Source organism: Galeopterus variegatus, unplaced genomic scaffold, assembly GCF_000696425.1.
Source record: "Galeopterus variegatus unplaced genomic scaffold, G_variegatus-3.0.2 Scaffold902, whole genome shotgun sequence".
NCBI lineage: Eukaryota > Metazoa > Chordata > Mammalia > Dermoptera > Cynocephalidae > Galeopterus > Galeopterus variegatus.
In genome coordinates this window covers 5700-24311 of record NW_007727013.1, presented here as the reverse complement: position 1 = coordinate 24311, position 18612 = coordinate 5700, and the positions used below count along the sequence as shown (strand labels likewise).

Sequence of the window (18612 nt, the reverse complement as noted above, 5' to 3'; positions counted from 1 at the left end):
CGCTCTGGGTCACCAGCGCAGGCCTCGCGCTCTTCCGGCCACGCCTCCTCCTCCGGATCTCCTAGCCCGCCTCTGCGACAACGGGCTGCGTGGGTCTCGTGAGTATGCGCCGTTACGTCATCTTCGCGCGACGTTTCGTTCTTCATGTGTGTCGGCGGGGCATTGAGGGTCCGCGTGATTCCTGCAAGTGATCCAGAACGGTCCAGGGTAGGGAGCTGGCGGAGTCCAAGAAATTGTCCTTGAAGGTGGGGTGCCCCGACGGACCCTTGGGGCCCAGCAGAGGTAGGTGAAGGCGGCTCCCACTGGGAATGGACCGGACTTACATCGGGCCTTCCTGTGGAATCTGGTATGCTCCCAGGCTCCACAGAATGGCTACGCTCCTTCACCGACCTCTCAGGATCCCCGCAATTTTGCTTCGACCTAGATTTTCCTCTTCTACGATCATACTCCCTCCTGCCCACCGTTATTAGTCCCTGAAGTAATCTGCACTCCTCCAAGGGAATGGACAGAATCCTATCTCTGTCTTTGCTTAGGAGGTTCCCTCAGTTTCGAATGGCCACCCCCGCATCTTCCTTTCACCCACCCCCCCTTCGCCTTTGCGCCCATCTCAAGTGGTGAAGCAGTTCTAATGTTATACTTCAAGGTCCAGTTCTAATGTTATACTTCAAGGTCCAGCTGAAATGGCACACTTTACGGATGCCTCCCAGATAGAATTATGTCTTCCCCTTTTGAGCTCTCAGTACTCTGCTTTACTCAGAGCATTTATTTGACGTTCTGCATCGTATCACGGTAGTATCTGTTATTCAGTTAGTCCCAGTGTTATAGGCTCTGATTTCTCCCTGATCATTTTCTTCCTATTCCTTCTCATATAATTTCTTGCCTCATGCTATTTGCACTCCCTCCCCCCACCCCACCTGTCACCCCCCACTCCCCGCTGTTCCTCTCTGTGTAATCTAGCAAACCACTGCTACCACTCCTCACTTCTTTCCTGTAAAGTTTTAAACTATTTCTGGCAAGGCAGAGTTAGGTACTGCTTCACCTATATTCCTATACTATAATAAGAGGCAAAAAGGGGGCGGGAAGGGGAAGATCTCGCCTGGTGCCTGTTTTTGTGTATCCAGTGAGTCAAGAATGATGTTTACAGATGAGTGTTCGCAATCTGTTTCTTTTTTTTTTTTTGTCTTTTTGTCTTTTTTTTTCCGTGTCCGGCAACGGATCGCAACCCTCAGTGTTGCCCCCATACCGGACCGGGGACCGGCAACGGGATCGCAAGCCTCGGCGTTGCTCCTGCGCCTCGCTCAGCCAGTGAGCGGGAACCGGTCTGTACGTGGGATCCGAACCCTCGGACGGGAGCGCCGCTGCGCTTCCCAAGCGGCGCACTATCCAGTGCGCCACCAGGCCGGCCCTCGCAATCTGTTTGATGATGGGAAATACTGACTTTAAGCCTGAATTAAGCAAAACGTTATTCCTCTCCCCCAGAGAATACCATTTTTCCCATTCATAAACAAAATTATAATTATTTGGGGGGATTGTTAATAAATATTTGGGATATTTTTTTTCTTGTTATATAAATAATTACATAATATTCTTCATTTTGCCTGTTGGCCCACAAAGCCTAAAATTTTACTATCTGGTTCTTTACAGAAGTTTGTCAACCCCTGCTCTATAGCAATGTTCATATTATAAGCATCATTTGTAATTTAATTTTTTATTTTCCCATAGAACTCAGTACAATGCTTCCTTACTTTGCTTCCACATTCTTTCAGCGCTTTCTTTTAAATCTTCCTGACACAAAATGATCAGTTTAACAGGGAAAAGAGATTGTTACAATGCAGTGTAATTATGGGTATTGACAGAGATATGCAGAATCAAATAGGATCATAGAAGACAGGTTCCTGACCCAACCTTGGTGATCAGAGAAGTTTTCTTGGAGGACATGATTGCTGAGTTGAGCCTTAAATGATAAATAGGAAGTAGGTAGAGGGCATTTCTGGCAGAGAGCAGAAGTGAGCAAAGATATTGAGCCAAGAAAGAGTGTGGTATGTTAAGGGAACAGTAAACAATTGGGAATAACAAGAGGTGAGGCTGGAAAGGTAAGCAAGGGTGAGATCAACAGAGGGCCTTACATGCCATTTTAAGGAGATTGGGCCTTATTTTCTAGGCAGTGTTGGGTTTTGTAGCAAAGGACAGCTGGTGGCTATTTGGAAGATGGACGGGAGTCGGTGAGACCTTAAAATGATGTTGCACTAGTAGACGAGAAGGCCTGAATTAGGGCAGTGGAACCTAGGGGTGAAGTGGACGCAAAGAAGTTTACAAAGATTTGGGAGGTAAAATCAGCAGATCTTGCTAACTGGTTTTTAGGAGTGAGGAGGGAGGACAAGTCAAGGCTGAGTCAGATTCCTAGCTGGTGCTGATCACCAGCCAAAATAGAAAATATTGGAGTCCAGTCTGCCCTCTGTATCCGTGAATTCTGCATCTATGGATGCAACCAATCTCAGACTGAAAATACAGCTGTCTCTCAGTATATGTGAGGGTTCTGGTTCCAGGCCCCCTCCCCTCTGAGTATGCCAAAATCCATGGATAATCAAGTCCCACAGATGGTTCTGTAGAACCTGCATACAAGAAAAGTCAGTTCTCCACATATTCTAGTTCCTCATCCTCCAAATACTGTGTTTTCAACCAGCTGTTGGTTAAAAACTCTGCATGTAAGAGGACCCGTGCAGTTCAAAACCATGTCATTTAAAGGTCAGCTGCGTTCTAAAAAAAAATTGTGTATGTACCAAACATGTACAGGCTTTTTCTCTTGTCATTATTCCCTAAACAATATAGTACAACTATACTTATATACTTACATAGTATTTACATTGTATTAGGTATTATAAGTAATCTAGAGATGAAAAAGTATAGGGGAGAATGTGCATAGAATCTATGCAAATACCATGTCAGGGAGAATATCCATAGGTTATATGCAAGTACCATGTCATTTTATGTTTTGTACTTGAGCATCTGATTTTGTTGTCCTTGGGTGGTCTTGGAACTGATCTCCCATGGATATCGAGGGACCACTACTGTATGTGAGGTCACAGACCATGTCTGCTTTACTCACCATTGTATCCCCAGTGCCTAGAACAGTGTCCTGCACATTATAGGTACTTGAAAGAACAGAAGTTTTCCCCCTTTAATCACTGTTTGCCATGTTTCATCAAAACAGCCTTTAAAATAATGTCATGCTTATTTATTTGATGTTACATCAGTAACATTACTGAAGTAATGTTTCCAGGCTTTTTGGAATAGATGATGATTAATGTAACACTTCTGGAATCCTTCACCCGCTAACATTGAATCTCTTGCAATTGAGTAGTTTTGTGTGTATTTTTTTTTTTTTTTTGGTGGCTGGCCGGCATGGGGATCCGAACCCGTGACCTTGGTGTTACAAGGCTGAACTCTAACCAACTGAGCTAACCGGCCAGCCCCGCAATTGAGTAGTTTTGGAAAGATGTTTAGACTTAATTACATGTTAGTTAAAAATTTTAACTTTTTTTTTCTCTATTCTGTCTTTTAATTTAGAATTTAATTTCAGAATTGCTGTTTTCTGGTTTTCTTTCCTACTCTTTAAATCTTGTAAAATTAATTTAATTTTTAAGTTTCTTTATCAGAACATTATCTTTTAATTTTATTTTAAACTTTTAAATTTAATTTTAAGCTTCTACATTAGAATGTTCACTTTGTTTTCTTCTTGGCATTTTTAGGCTTTCAGGAAGTCAAGTCTGTAGACTATATTTTTATAGATTAAATACCATCTTAAGCTTAGTCTCAGCAAACTTTTGTGTTTGCGGTTTCATCCTAATGTTTTCAGTTGTCATATAATGAACTCTCTAAGCTAATGCACTTCTGTCTGGTTGGGCTACTGGCAGGCTGAGCCAGATTTATTCCTAGGTGTTATAAACAGGTTGGTTAGGTGTGAGAACATTTGTGTATGGTCTCTGTGTACAGCTGAGTAGATGGTGCAGTATGTTAGTCCTTATCTGCATTATTTCTGCTTCCTTTAGATACTCTCTTCTCCCTTTCAATTAAATGGTTTATTGTTCACTAATCTATAAACTTCCACACATCCTTTTGAAAGAAGGTAGAGTGAGCCGGCCCGGTGGCGCACTGCTACAGTGCGCCGCTTGGGAGTGCAGCGGCGCTCCCGCCAAGGGTTCGGATCCCACATACAGACCGGCCGCTCACTGGCTGAGCGAGGTGCGGGAGCAACACCGAGGGTTGCGATCCTGTTGCCAGTCCCGGTCCGGTACAGGCGCGACACTGAGGGTTGCGATCCGTTGCCAGACACGAAAAAAGACAAAAAGGAAAAAAAAAAGAAGGTAGAGTGAAAATCATAACTCTGTGTAAAAGTTTATGATTAACCCATGTATATAAAATATTTTCTTTTTCAGACTTTTAAAGGGAGAATCACTATAATTATTTCTAACATCAAATCCAAACTACTGACCCTTGGATAACAGTGTAATTATATGAAATTATGGCTGGTTATAAACCTGTAGCTATTCAGACATATCCTATACTTGGTGAAAAAATCACTCAAGATACACTGTACTGGAACAATTATAAGGTGAGTATGGGAGATAATGAGTGAGGAGGGGATTAGCATTATGCCAGTTTCTCCAGCACATGTTGCACTTTGGATACTCTAACAGAGAACTAGTAACTAAAAATAATCTATCAGCAGCTTATAGTTTGGGTGGATAATTAGACATCTGTTTTTTCTTGGAATTTTATGAGAGTCCATACTGCTTGATCAGTTTAACGATACAAGTGCCTAGCACAGAATAGATGATTAGTCAAGCCAAATGAATTAAATTTTAGAATTGAATCTCATATGCAAGAAGATATTTTCTTGCCTTTTTTTTTTTTTTCGTGTCCGGCAACGGATCGCAACCCTCAGTGTCGCCCCCGTACCGGACCGGGACCGGCAACGGGATCGCAACCCTCGGCGTTGCTCCCACACCTCGCTCAGCCAGTGAGCGGGAACCGGTCTGTACGTGGGATCCGAACCCTCGGCGGGAGCGCCACCGCACTCCCAAGCGGCGCACTGTAGCAGTGCGCCACCGGGCCGGCCCATTGTCTTGCCTTTCTTAATCTAAGGAAGAAGTAGTGTGAAATTAGTTCTTCTGTACCATCTAAAAAGGCTTACAAATGACTTTTTAAAAACTGAAGAACTAAATAGAAAAATTGACAAATTTGGAATTGGGAAGTTTATGAGAAAAGAAATTTAAATGGCCAGTAAATATATTAAAAGAGACTCAGCTTTAATTGTAAATAAAGAAATACAAGTTAAGACAATAATTCAGATACTATTTTTCATCTATAGGTACCAATGAAAAATTTTGGTCATCATTGCTACTTGAGGGAGGGAAATTGGTGCAAACTTTTTGGAGGGCAATTTGGCCATATCTATCATGGTTTTAAAAATGTACATACCTTTTGGCCATATCTATCATGGTTTTAAAAATGTACATACCTCCCAAAAGATTGCTAAAGTATATGTATAAAGATGTTCATTGAAGTATTATTTGTAATATTATATCTTGAAAAACCTATGTGTATTAATAGTAGACTGGTATAGTAAATTATGGTGTGTCTTATAATGGATGGTAAATCTACTGCTCCTATGAAAAGTTAGTTAAGATGTTTTATCAAGTGAAAAAAAAGCAAGGTTTGGAAGAGCCTGCATGGTATAATAACCTTTGTGTCATTTTTAAAACATGATAAAATGTATGCTGGTATAGGCATAACTTTTTTTTTTCCCTGTGGCTTTCTAACCATAGATTTATTTATTTTAATGGCAACAGGGATAGTATGGTTGATGGGATATGGACCTTTTTTGCTTTCTTCATAATTCTGTATTAAATGCAACCTAGTAAATATTACTAAGAACAAGAAGAAATCATCTGTAAAAAATTAAATAATGCTTACATAGGACTTACCAGTTGTAACTCTGCTAATATTCTGTATTATTTTTCATTAAGACCCCTGTTCAGATCAAGGAGTTTGGAGCAGTATCGAAAGTAGACTTTTCTCCACAGCCTCCATATAATTATGCTGTCACAGCTTCCTCAAGGGTAAGTACAATATTAAATGTCTTTATTTTTCTTTTGTACAGTTTACTACTGACCTTGAGCCATCTGATGAAATACTATTTTTTATCTTGTAGATTCACATTTATGGCCGATACTCCCAAGAACCTATAAAAACCTTTTCCCGATTTAAAGACACAGCATACTGTGCTACTTTTCGACAGGACGGTAGATTGCTTGTGGCTGGCAGTGAAGACGGTGGAATTCAACTTTTTGATATAAGTGGGAGGGCTCCCCTCAGGCAGTTTGAAGGCCATACAAAGTGAGAGACAGTTTTTATGTGTTTTTGTTTTGTTTTGTTGTAAGTTCTGTTCTTTTTCTGGGCTTTGAATAAAAACAGAACAGTTCTATGAAGATTATGTACTTGTATGTACTTTATTTCCTGGTTGTTCTAAGACAGGGTGCTTAACTTGGGTTCCGTGGTCCAATTTCATGAGGCTTATGAATTCCCTAGAATTGTACGTGACATTTTAGGAAATGTATGTTTATCTAGGGAAATGTTCTTTTATTAACTCCTCAGTGGGGTCTGTGACATAGTTGAAGTTAAGAATCACTGATCCACAGGCAACCTCACAACTATTAATGACAGCTTTATAGCCCTGGACTATCTTAGAGGCTGTTATGTTGAAGCCAAGTCGGAAGGTGGATTTTCCTTTTCTTCTTGGATTTGTAGTATTTTGCCCCTTGATAAAATTGAATGGCCACTATAATTCTATATTATAACTTTGTTTCAGGACTACCAATATCATTGCTGAAATTTGCTACTGATTTAAAAATCTCATGTGCTTTTTATTGTGTATTATTAGGATGGTCTTTCCCCATCAGTAAAACATTTAAAATATAACAAAATTCACTTAACATAATTCTACTTAGTGGCAAGTCTTTTTAGAGTTAAAAATTTTTTTTTAAATTAAAAATGCCTTTATTTCAGCATTTATTTTTATTTTTTTTTAATTTTTGTGACCGGTAAGGGGATTGTAACCCTTGGCTTGGTGTCGTCCGCACCGTGCTCAGCCAGTGAGCGCACCAGCCAGTCCTACATAGGATCCGAACTTGCAGCCTTGGCGCTCCCAGTGCGGCACTCTCCCGAGTGAGCCACGGGATCGGCCCTATTTCAGCATTTAGAATATTCATCTTTATTAAGCAGCTAAGTAGAGTTGTTAACATACTAGAAAATATAATTTTAAGGCTGTTGTTTAGTATTCTTATTAACTTCGTAGTGCAGGGATATTTACATTTCTAAACTGTCTTGGAGGCAGACATCTGTTTTAAAGGTTTTCTTTTTCTCTCATAATTTCCCTCTACAAATACTTCCTGGAACTGAGTTGCTTTTTTTGTTTTCTGGTAAAAGAGCATTTTAAGTTAGACAGTGCTATAATATTTTTCTTGCTTTTTAATAAACTGATCCTTGATCTTTCAGAGCAGTTCATACAGTAGATTTTACAGCTGATAAATACCATGTGATCTCTGGAGCTGATGATTATACAGTTAAATTATGGGATATTCCAAACTCCAAAGAAACTCTTACATTCCAAGAACATTCTGATTATGTGAGGTGTGGATGTGCTAGTAAATTGAACCCGGATCTCTTTGTAACAGGTTGGTGAGCTCTTTTCCCTCCTGAAGTAGATAATCTTACTGGGATATACTTTAATGTTGCTGTGGTACTCTTTTGGGATGGAGAGGTGTAAACATTTTTTATAAAGGAATATGTTTCTGATTAATTATCCAATTGTTTTTTTATTTTCTTTTTCTTCTTTTGGTGGTTCTTGTCTTCCAAGTGTATTTGGAAAAATCAGGCTGTCTTGAAAACATAAACTGTCAGAACTGTAAATGGGTTTGGTGCTCTGGTTTTCAGAAAACCTCTAGCAGCCAAGAAACAAATACTGCAGTTTAGCCTTTGTGGGTGGGTGCCTATGCAAAGATTCCCAGATGATTCAGTAGTGACAGTACTCTGAAGATAGGAATAATTTAAGATCAGAGCAAGTTAAATTCTGTGTAATATAGTATAGTGCTTCCTCAGAAACAATTAATGGTAGCAAAGGGTTTAAGAAGTATTGTGTCTTAATGTATATATGTATAATATGTGTCTTTTTAAAATTCCACCTATGCTTTTTTTTCTTTTAAAATTGACGTCTGGCTACACATACACACACACACACACAGTTTTTGTTTGAAACTCACATGATACAAAAAATTAACATTTTAGGGTCATATGATCATACTGTGAAGATGTTTGATGCACGGACAAATAAGAGTGTTCTTTTTGTTGAGCACGGGCATCCAGTGGAGAGCGTCCTGCTTTTCCCTTCTGGAGGTCTTCTGGTATCCACAGGTATTTCTTTCAAAAATAGCTTTCAGTATTGTTAGTCTTGAATCAGTTATTTCTTTATCAATTGCTATTATAATTTATCAGTGTAATTAATTTTTCCAAGGAAAAGTGGGTAAGTGGCAGATCTGAAATCACAGAACTCGAGAGCCTGTATTATGTACTTAACCTGTACCATTTTCTTTGACCCCGGATATCTAGGTCATACTCCTTCTGTTATTACTACCTAAGATATTTACGGCAGTTTTTGAAAACAGGTTATTTCAGATCTAGAATCAGCCTTGTCTCTTTTTATGTGACTCTCGTGATTGAAATGCCCTTACCCAGCATATCTGATAGTGCTAGAGGAGGAGATAATGTGAAATCAAAAGGGGCCTTGATACAATTTCAACAAGTTGAACTTAGGTGTTTTTTTGTTATGTTGAGCATAGAGCATTTTCATAATTATAATGGAAGAAGTAAATTGGCTTTTTTCATTTGCTAATAAAGTAAAAATGTGTTGACATTAGAAGAGTGTATAGGTTGTATGTATACTTGATAGCATATATATGGCTCTAATTTTTCTTAATTAAGCCTTTTTTTCCCCTAATTCTAAAATCCAGGTAGAAATTATTCTGTTTTATACTCTTTTCCCCAGTGCCTGTTTGATTTAAAAATAGGCTGGCTGGTTAGCTCAGTAGGTTAGAGCACAGTGTTGTAATACCCAGGTCAAGGGTTTAGATCCCCAAACCAGCCAGCCGCCAAAAAAAAAAGTTGATAACATTGTGAGGTGTATCTACTTTTCTTGCTGTTACTTTGGGAAATGGAAATAGATCTATTTGAACAGGAAGAATGGATACCTGTGTGCTAATCTCCACTGTGCCACTAGCTAATTGTGTGACTTTGGGCAATCGTTGAATTTCTCTAAACCTTGAAAATGTGAGGTTGGACTAGATCAGTGGTTTCAAACTGTAGTCCCTCTCATGAGCTGCCACATGTGAGTGGTGGGGTTCCAGACCCTGTTCCCCAATCAGGGTAGATAAGAACCTCACTCTTCCTTCCCACTCCATTTTCTGTTTTTTGTACTAGACTTTTGCTTGATGTTTTGCTGAAAGAAGATGTTATATTAAAAAATTCTTTTTAAATCATTGAATTAAATTACCTTTAAGGATCTTTCCAACTCTCAGAATAAAATTATAGGGAAGTTTTTTAGTTTTGTTGGGGTTCACAAAATTTTTTGGAAATAAAATCCACATTATTCATTTCCACGGTTATACAGAATTTCTTTTAAAGATTGACTTTATTATAATTTTCTTAAAATGAGATATTTTTCAGTCACACTTTTTATTTTGCTAAGCATTTCTATGTACTTCACAAATATGAAATTATTTGTCATAACAGTTCTGTGATGTAGGAACTTCACTATTATTATTGGTCACATATCCAGTAAGTGGCAGAGCCAAGTATTTAAACCAAACAGTCTGGTTCTGGAATCCCTCGCTCAGCCTCCGTGCTGTGGAGTGTCAGGTGAACAATACTTTTTAGATCTTTAAAATTTTGAGTATATCGGCAGAATATCAAGTTAATGATTATTTCTTTTTATAGGAGGTCGCTATGTTAAAGTCTGGGACATGTTAAAAGGAGGACAGTTGCTAGTGTCTTTGAAGAATCATCACAAAACTGTGACGTGTTTATGTCTGAGCAGCTCTGGACAGAGGTTACTCTCTGGCTCACTGGATAGGTTAGCATTTTAATTTTCTTTGTTCATTATTATTAGTGTACAAGTGTTTACCACTTGAGGAAATGACTTATTTCAGCAGTATTCGTAATAAGTATTCCAATAATGATTTCCATGAAAAAAAATCTGTTGAGTTGAAAATAGTTTTGACCTATAATTTACATAGTTACTTATTTTCTCCTTTTACATAATTTGTTTTAACTTACATATTTGAGCACTATATTCAACCATACAAATGATAATCTTTTAAAATAATTTTATTCTATAGTTTCTTTTAAAATCATTATTATGCATTCATGGATTTTGAAATTTTTATAATGAATATAGGTATATATTCTAGTTTATATCCTTTAAAATTTGAAATTTTGTGTGGACATTTCTACACATTAATGTGATCCAAATATTACTATTTTAAATAGATATTTAGTACTCCATTAGTTAATGTTCTAGAGTAGTGCTGTCCAGTAGAAATATAGGCCACACATGTAATTTTATTTTATTTATTTTTGGGTGGCTGGCCAGTATGAGGATCTGAACCCCTTGACCTTGGTGTTATAATACCATGCTCTAACTAAGTGAGCTAACTACCTAGGCCCACATATGTAATTTTAAATGTTTTAGCAGCCACATTAAGAAAGGTTAAAAAAAAACTAGGTAAAAAATTAATTTTAATAATATGTTTTGTTTCACCCAATATGTAATACAAAAGTAAAATATATATAAAACATATACAATATTTTAATATGTAATCAATGTAAATTGTAATTAAAATTAAAGACTTTGTTCCTTATTTTCACTAGCCACATTTCAAGTGCTGGATAGCCACATGTGACTAGAACTGTGGCACAGTTCTAGAATTTACTTTTCATCTATTGTTGGTCATTTTATTTCCATATTTCCATTTTTTCTCCCATTATGAAAAGCCTTCGTTTTCAGTATGTTTATTTTTTAAAAATACATATTTTAAAAGCTAGAAAATATTTTTTAATAGAGAAGAAGTTATCATGTAAATGTATGGCAGATTCTTTGAAATAGTGTTACTAGGCAATTCGGAACTTGATTTTTAGATATATCCCTAAAAAGCTAAGGGTAAATTGGCTCTGTTTGCTGTGGTTCTCAACCCAGAGTGATTTTTATCTGCCAGCGGGCATTCAACAATATCTGGAGACATTTTTGGCTTTTGTCACAACTTCAGGGCATGGTGCCTTTACTATATGGCGGTAGAAGTCAGGGGTGCTATTAAACATTCTACAATGCACAGAACAGCCCCTACAACAAAGAATTCTATGGCACAAAATGTCAGTAATGCTGAGGTTGAGAAACCCTGCTGTTTTGACTTCAAATGTACTTTCATTGCTACTTTTTCTTTACTCTTTATCCTCAGATAAGAGTGATTCATGGTCTATCCTCTTTTAGAAGTGGCTAGTCAAAGTCATGCAGACGTTATGATTAATGCTGATATACTGTTCACTTTTTTTTTAAGGGATTCAGTGATGAATTACTTTGTAATTAACATTACTAATTGTTTTACTTCACTGTTGTGTAAGTTTTAGTATTCATATTTTGAGTTTCATGCTCATTTCCAAGAGGATTTATGACAAAGCTTTTCTTTTTTATTAGGAAAGTGAAAGTATATAGCACAACTTCCTACAAAGTAGTTCACAGTTTTGATTATGCAGCTTCAATTTTAAGTCTTGCACTTTCAGTAAGTACTTTTAGCTCTTTTTAAAGCTGTCACTAACCTTGCCTGTTAAATAAAACTAAATGGAATTTCAGGGTTTATCTTGGATTTGAAAAAGTGTTCTTGCACATTTGATATTTAAGGTAATTGTTAGAATATGTGACCTCCCCTAATAACTTAGCATAAATTCAGGCTTAGGTCCCACTCACTACATAGCTTTAAACTAAGTATAGTTCTGTAGGCATTGTTAACACTAAGTACAGGACCTGGGAAGTTGATAAATCTCTCTTCAACCTATTTAACTCAAGGATATTATAATACTCTGTAAAGGCATTTGGCTCTCTGAGCAGACAAAAAGGTGGGTGGAGAAGGGGTCAACAAAATGAAATATCTTCTTTTCTTTATTAACCATTCTTTCTGAAATGTATGCTGTCAAGTTTCATCAGGACCCATATTGGGCAGGAAGACATTTTAATATATTATATAGAAGTCTGAATTGGGGCTGGTCCAATGGTAGTGGGTTATCAGAACTTACTAACATTAGTGTCACTAAAATTGGTATACAACCCCCCACTGCTAAATTTGACTGGCTGTAAAAAAAAAATCTTATTTGGGAGAGGAAAAGCTTATTAAAAAATATTTTGAGGGGGAAAGATTGTAGAAAGTCATGCCACCATGTAATCCTTGATGTTATTACTGTGTATTATTATACAAGCTTTGCCAGTGATATTTTACAAGTGCAATAAGTTCTGTCAACACTGTATCCCAGAGGAAAAAATGATTTTGCTCTTTTTGCATAGATCATCGTTAGGCAGAATATCTGTCTGAATGGAACTGTTGGTGAAAATATATATTAATAGCAAGCACATTACAAATGTTATTTTGAATTAAAAGTACTATAAATTATGAATTAGGAATAGATTAACTGATTTTTCTAATTGCTGTTAGCATGAAGATGAAACAATAGTTGTAGGAATGACCAATGGAATACTGAGTGTTAAACATCGGAAATCTGAAGCAAAGAAGGATTATCTTCCCAGGAGAAGACGACCTGCATATCGAACCTTTATTAAAGGAAAAAATTACATGAAGCAACGGGTATTTGTGTATTTTGCATATTTGTTCAAAAGGTGAAATTTGTTAGAGTAGCCAACTCCATTCCCTGCACGTTATTGGAAAGCATAGTTCACATGGCAACTAACTTTATTTTGCTTTTGTCTACATCAGAATTATCTTCAGATTGATAGATTGAGTAATCGGGAACAAGGACTACTTTATTTCATACTCTGAATCATAACATAATGTTACAGTGCTTTATCACATGCAAAATAGTGTCTTTCACATGCTAGCTGATTTGATCTTCTGAACAATGCTGAAAAGTCATAGAGCCAATAAAGTCCCCATTTGGCACCTGAGAAAATTGAGACACAAAGAAGTTGTGATTGATCCAGGGTTTTATTACTAGTATCTAGAGTTGTTGAGACTAGATCTAAATATCTCTGATTCTTGTTTTAGTTCTCTTTGTACTAAAGCACACTACTTGCCATGTAAAGGGAATTGAAATGAGTAATTTTTGCCCAGAATTGAGGCAATTGTGTTTGTTGTAAGTTAAAATCATGAAAGAGTAAGAACACATTGATTTGGCAGATTATTCCATTTTCATTTCATCTGCATTATGGGCATATAAACATTATTTGTGATATAGTTCAGGGGCACCCTGGTTAAAAAAAAATACCACTCCATTAAGAAAAAGTTTATTTTGAGTTGAGCTTTATGCAAATTGATTTTTCTCCTCTATAATTTACTTTTCAGGATGACATTTTGATCAACAGGCCAGGAAAGAAACACCTAGAATTGTATGACAGGGATCTGAAAAATTTTCGAATCTCTAAGGCACTTGACAGAGTTCTTGAGGTGAGCGAGGAGCATTTTTTAAAGAATCATTTTATCACTTGCCTTGTGCACTACTATGACTTGGGACTGTGAAAGGAAAAACCTATTCAAACTTGGTAATTTAGTGCAAGACAGTGATTTTTTCCTTGTGTTGTCTTGTCTGCTCATGTTGACTCTGATAATTTTTCTAGCCTGACTGTACGATAAAGACACCTGAAATTACAGTTTCCATCATAAAGGAGCTAAATCGAAGAGGAGTCCTTGCAAATGCCCTTGCAGGTCGGGATGAAAAGGAAATTAGTCGTGTTCTTAATTTTTTGATAAGGTATGTTTTATGTCTATGAGACACTTGTATTTTGCATCTGAAGTCCTTCTTTATCACCAAATGAAAGACGTTTAGTTTGATCTTTGTAGAGAACTGACAGAACATTAGATCTGTTTTAAGAAGTTTTAAAGTTACCAATTTTCATTAAATAGAACTTTTGCTTTGTAGGAACCTGTCTCAGCCAAGATTTGCCCCTGTTTTGATCAATGCTGCTGAAATAATTATTGGTAAGTAGTTGTTAAAACTTGAAAATCCTAGGGGCCGGCCCGGTGGCGCACTGGATAGTGCTCCGCTTGGGAAGCGCGGCGGCGCTCCCGCCCGAGGGTTCGGATCCCACATACGGACCGGTTCCCGCTCACTGGCTGAGCGAGGCGCGGGAGCAACACCGAGGGCTGTGGTCCCGTTGCCGGTCCCCGGTCCGGTACGGGGGCAACACTGAGGGTTGCGATCCGTTGCTGGACACGGAAAAAAGGATAAAAGACAAAAAAAAAAAAAAACTTGAAAATCCTAGCATACTTGCAAAAGTAGAGTGTCAAATAATAAAATCAAATATGGAAATCAAGTAGATCAAATTATTTTGGTTTTATCAGTTCTCCAGAAAGGATCTTCATGGAGCAAACAAACGACGACACCAACAATAGTTGATGCAATATAAAATGGAATAAAATGTTTACAGTGGTGTGACTTTGAATTGATTGGCACTAGGGTTATGATTAAATTTTTTTTCATGAACATTTATAATGGTCAACTATTTTTTTTTAATGGGAGAATGAAAATAAATCAGACCCTTCACTCTGTACTTTAATTATTTCTTTTTGAAATAAATTTATCTAGACGGATCATTATGCTTTCTATAAATCATAAATTATAAAATACAGATTTTTTCAGTGCCTTTATATTTAATATTTTTATACTTTATCTAACTATTGCTTTTTACTTATTTGTATAAAGATGTTCATAGTTAATGTGTTTTCTTTCTCTTTTTAGATATCTACCTGCCTGTGATTGGTCAGTCACCTGTAGTTGATAAAAAGTTTTTGGTACTTCAGGGACTTGTAGAAAAAGAGATTGATTATCAAAGAGAACTACTAGAAACCTTGGGGATGATGGATATGCTGTTTGCTACCATGACAAGGAAAGAAAGCACTTCTGTGTTCAAACATACAGCTGATGGATTTCTCGAGAACAAGCAGATAGAATCATAGTGTCTGCTTAATAAGACATAAGAACTCCTAACTTGGAACAGATTTGACTCTATTAACCATTGGAAAGAGAATCTCTTTGATACATTAAGAAAACTATTTACAGAAGCAGTTTTTTGGAAGAGACTGGAATAATTATGATTGGTAAATACCTATTTTAAGACATGGTTTTTCATGTAATATTTGGAATTATTTTATGTCATCTTCAGCTAGAAGATCTAAATTGACATGGTCACACTATATATCTACATTGGATGAGTTGATGTTAATTTTAATACAGCAAAGTTTTCTATCTACACTTGGGTAAGCATTAAGAAGGGAGTTCAAACATGGACCCTCAGGAGAGGGTTCCAACTGGGAATTCTGCCAAAGGAACAGAGTCTTGTTTTTTTTTACTTCTATCCTGGAAAACAACAAAAACAAATGGCAACAGCAACAAAAAACTCTTCACTGTAATCAGTGCCCTTGGGATTTCCAGGCTCCTGCTTAGCTTGCCTCTCCTCTCCTTGATATTGTCACTTGTCTTAGATCACGTGCTAATCTGCTTCAGCTGGTAATAGGACGGTATGTGTTTCAAGTGTGGCAAATCAGGGGTCAGCTCTTAATAATCAACACTAGCTGGCTAAAAATTGTGCTCCATCCCAGGTTTTTCTTTTTACTTCTTTAATCTTGATTGTCCTTATCAGAACAAGGTCTACAGATAGACCTTATTGGACCACGTTTTTTTCCCCTTCCTTTCAGTATTCAGTCTTTCTACCAAATTTTCATTTTTGCTTAGGTCAGGGGAATGACCTTTCAGCCTATTTTATATATTTGTTTGGAACTTATTTTGTAGCCACCTAATCCTCTGAGAACTATTTTCTCTGCTTTGTCTTTAGATTTTTTTCCCCATTGTTCTTCATAATCATCTTGTTTCAGAACCCCAAACTGGAGCAGTTTGCTTTGAAAAATAGCTGTGTTTTTGAAAGTTCAATATAAATCACATTTTTTTATAAAGAGATTTTTATTTTCTTATTGGCTTTCTGAGATGTATTAATTCCTGATGGATAGTCAATGGATAGTGACTCTTAGCACACTGATGTCACAATTGCTACCTCTTCTACCTTCCCTCTATTCTTACCCCACCTCAATTAATTAATAATCTGTAAAGAAAAATGTCTTGAGCTAGAAGAATCCTTAGAGGAAGATTTTGTAATGCAAATCTCTCATAATTTTAGTTCTGTAAATTCAGCTTTTTTTAAAGCAGAAAAAAGTGGCATACTTATATGTTCTAGTAATGGCATATGCTCAAAATGTTCTAGTAATGGCATATGCTCAAACATAGGGTCTAGTTTCTCTTCTGCAAATTGATTTAAGCAATCCATGTAGTACAATGGCTTGTAAGATATCAGGAGTTTGCTTCCCTGAGTAATGAGGTTAGTCAAGATCAGAAACTTCAGGTTGAAGAGAGTTAATTTATTTAAACAATTTCTGTTGAAAAGCTTTTAAAAAAATAAACTTCAAAAGTATGCTGATAATTTGCATACTAGTAAAAATGAGAAGTTGAAATTCTATCTAAAACTATAGCTGCCATCTGGTAGGTGACATGTGACAGGAGTTTTCCCATACATTATTTCATTTGATTCTACAACAACCATCTAAGGTTGGTATTATTCTCAGTTAAAATTGAATTAACTAAAGAAGTTCATTCACTTGAAGTTCCCAAACTTGAGTGCTTCATCATCCCAGCACTGTGAACTGGTCTGCCTGCTAAGGCTAAACTACTCAATAAAACCTCACTGAGTGCTATAGTTCTCAAATGAAATATGTAATTATAAATTTTCAAAAAGGAAACAATCCCCATAATCATAAATACTTTAATGTTAAGTTCAGGAGTTTTTTACATTCATTGAGACAAACTATAGTATTTACTATTTGAAGTATTTAAACACAATTGGCATATTACAGTATGTGACATTGGCCTTAAGATTCTAATTAAAAATGCCTAGCAGATTTTTACACTTAGAATTTTTAGTTCAGAGGTATTTTTAAATGTTACTAAGCCTACAAAAATATTGAAATGTTTTTCAGAACTTAGAAAGTCACTGTATGTTTAATTTATTATATTTATAAGAGTTAAGCATCCAGGAAGGTTTTGCTTGTTGGGTCAAACATTTGAAGTGCTATTTAGAAAAGAATCAGTCTATGGCCTTACCATTCTGAACGTGCCCAATCTTTTCTAAAAGAGAATTACATTCCTTGAACCTATAAATGCTATTAAGTCATTTAAAAGAATTTGAATTGTAAATGGGACTGTTAAATTTAGTATGTTCAACTTAAATGAATTCTACCAAACAGTTAAAGGCTCCCTTGAAAGTGAGTATTAAAGTGTATTCATTTTCTAAGTAGAATATTTGTAAGTTAAACTTACATGCTTAAGGAGATATTTTAAATGCTTTATTTTAGCTATTTTAAATGCTAATATTTTAGCAAGTAATTAGTTTTTCCTATGAACAAAATGCCCTCTTAGACTCTGAAAAAAACACTCTTATTGGTAAGTAGGTGTCAGCATGACTATTCCTTCAGTCATGGGTAACTGGACCAGAAGTGTGGGTCAACTGACTCAAGCCTTCTCTTACCAGGGATTTGTAACTGGGACTTATAAGTTATTCATGATCTTGGAAAATGTGGGAGGTGGGGAATGCTGTGTTTGGATCATCAGGAGAGAAAGCTTGTCTGCAGAGAGAAGGGAGAATGAAACCTAGTGCAGAGAAAATAAAGACAGATCATCCTACCTTAGGATGAGACTAGATGAGAGAGAAACAGTCTTAGTTCCTGATGGCTATGTCCCTTATTCTGGCTGTACTTCCTCCCCCCAGAGGTCCATGAGATTCTTTGGAACCCCTCTAATAAATTATTTTTGCTTAGATGCGAGTGTGTTTCTCTTTTTTACAACCAAATGATTCCGAAGACACTAATCCTGATGTTTCTTCAGACACATTAGAGGCCAGGGAATTGGGGTTACAGCAAGGAACAAAACAGACTCAAATTCCTGCTCTCTTGGAACTAATATTTTAGTTGCAGGAGATGTTGAATAAACAAGTAAAGTATATAGTGGATCAGATAGTGCTGAATGATGTGGAGAACCACCAGGCAGGTGAGGGAGATAGGAAATGATTGGGGAGACAAGTGGGTTGAGGTTTTAAATGGAATAGTTAAGGAAGGCTTTGCTGGGGTGACAGTTGAGCAAAGTTCTTAAGGAAGTGAGGGATCCTTGACATCTAAGGATCAAAGATCCTGAGGCAGAGGCATGCCTTGGGAATTAGGAACAGCAAGGTGGCCAGTTTAG

At 36.8% G+C, this 18612-nt stretch overlaps 1 protein-coding gene across 2 annotated transcripts; it reads left to right on the top strand.

Moving 5' to 3' along the window:
• Positions 1–114: 114 nt before the first annotated feature.
• UTP15 (UTP15, U3 small nucleolar ribonucleoprotein, homolog (S. cerevisiae)) lies at positions 115–18192 on the top strand. Of its 2 annotated transcripts, XM_008573310.1 has the most exons (13): positions 146–282; positions 4437–4612; positions 6030–6122; positions 6215–6399; positions 7558–7736; positions 8347–8472; positions 10051–10186; positions 11804–11888; positions 12813–12962; positions 13677–13778; positions 13949–14082; positions 14251–14309; positions 15070–18192. In XM_008573310.1, exons 2-13 carry the CDS (start codon positions 4523–4525, stop codon positions 15285–15287), a joined length of 1557 nt encoding a protein of 518 aa, XP_008571532.1. In that variant the 5' UTR covers positions 146–282; positions 4437–4522; the 3' UTR covers positions 15288–18192. The 2 variants fall into 2 exon arrangements, with proteins under 2 accessions (XP_008571533.1, XP_008571532.1); XM_008573311.1 differs by lacking the exon at positions 4437–4612 and having other exon boundaries at positions 115–282.
• The last annotated feature ends 420 nt before the right edge of the window (positions 18193–18612 follow it).

What these genes read in the sequence shown, in the direction of transcription:
- UTP15 (XM_008573310.1), top strand. Translation starts at nt 4,523, where the DNA reads ATGGCTGGTTATAAACCTGTAGCTATTCAGACATATCCTATACTTGGT. An exon ending in CTGTCACAGCTTCCTCAAGG is followed by an intron (nt 6,123 to 6,214) that starts GTAAGTACAATA and finishes TTTATCTTGTAG; the next exon opens with ATTCACATTTATGGCCGATA. An exon ending in GTTCTTAATTTTTTGATAAG is followed by an intron (nt 14,083 to 14,250) that starts GTATGTTTTATG and finishes TTTGCTTTGTAG; the next exon opens with GAACCTGTCTCAGCCAAGAT.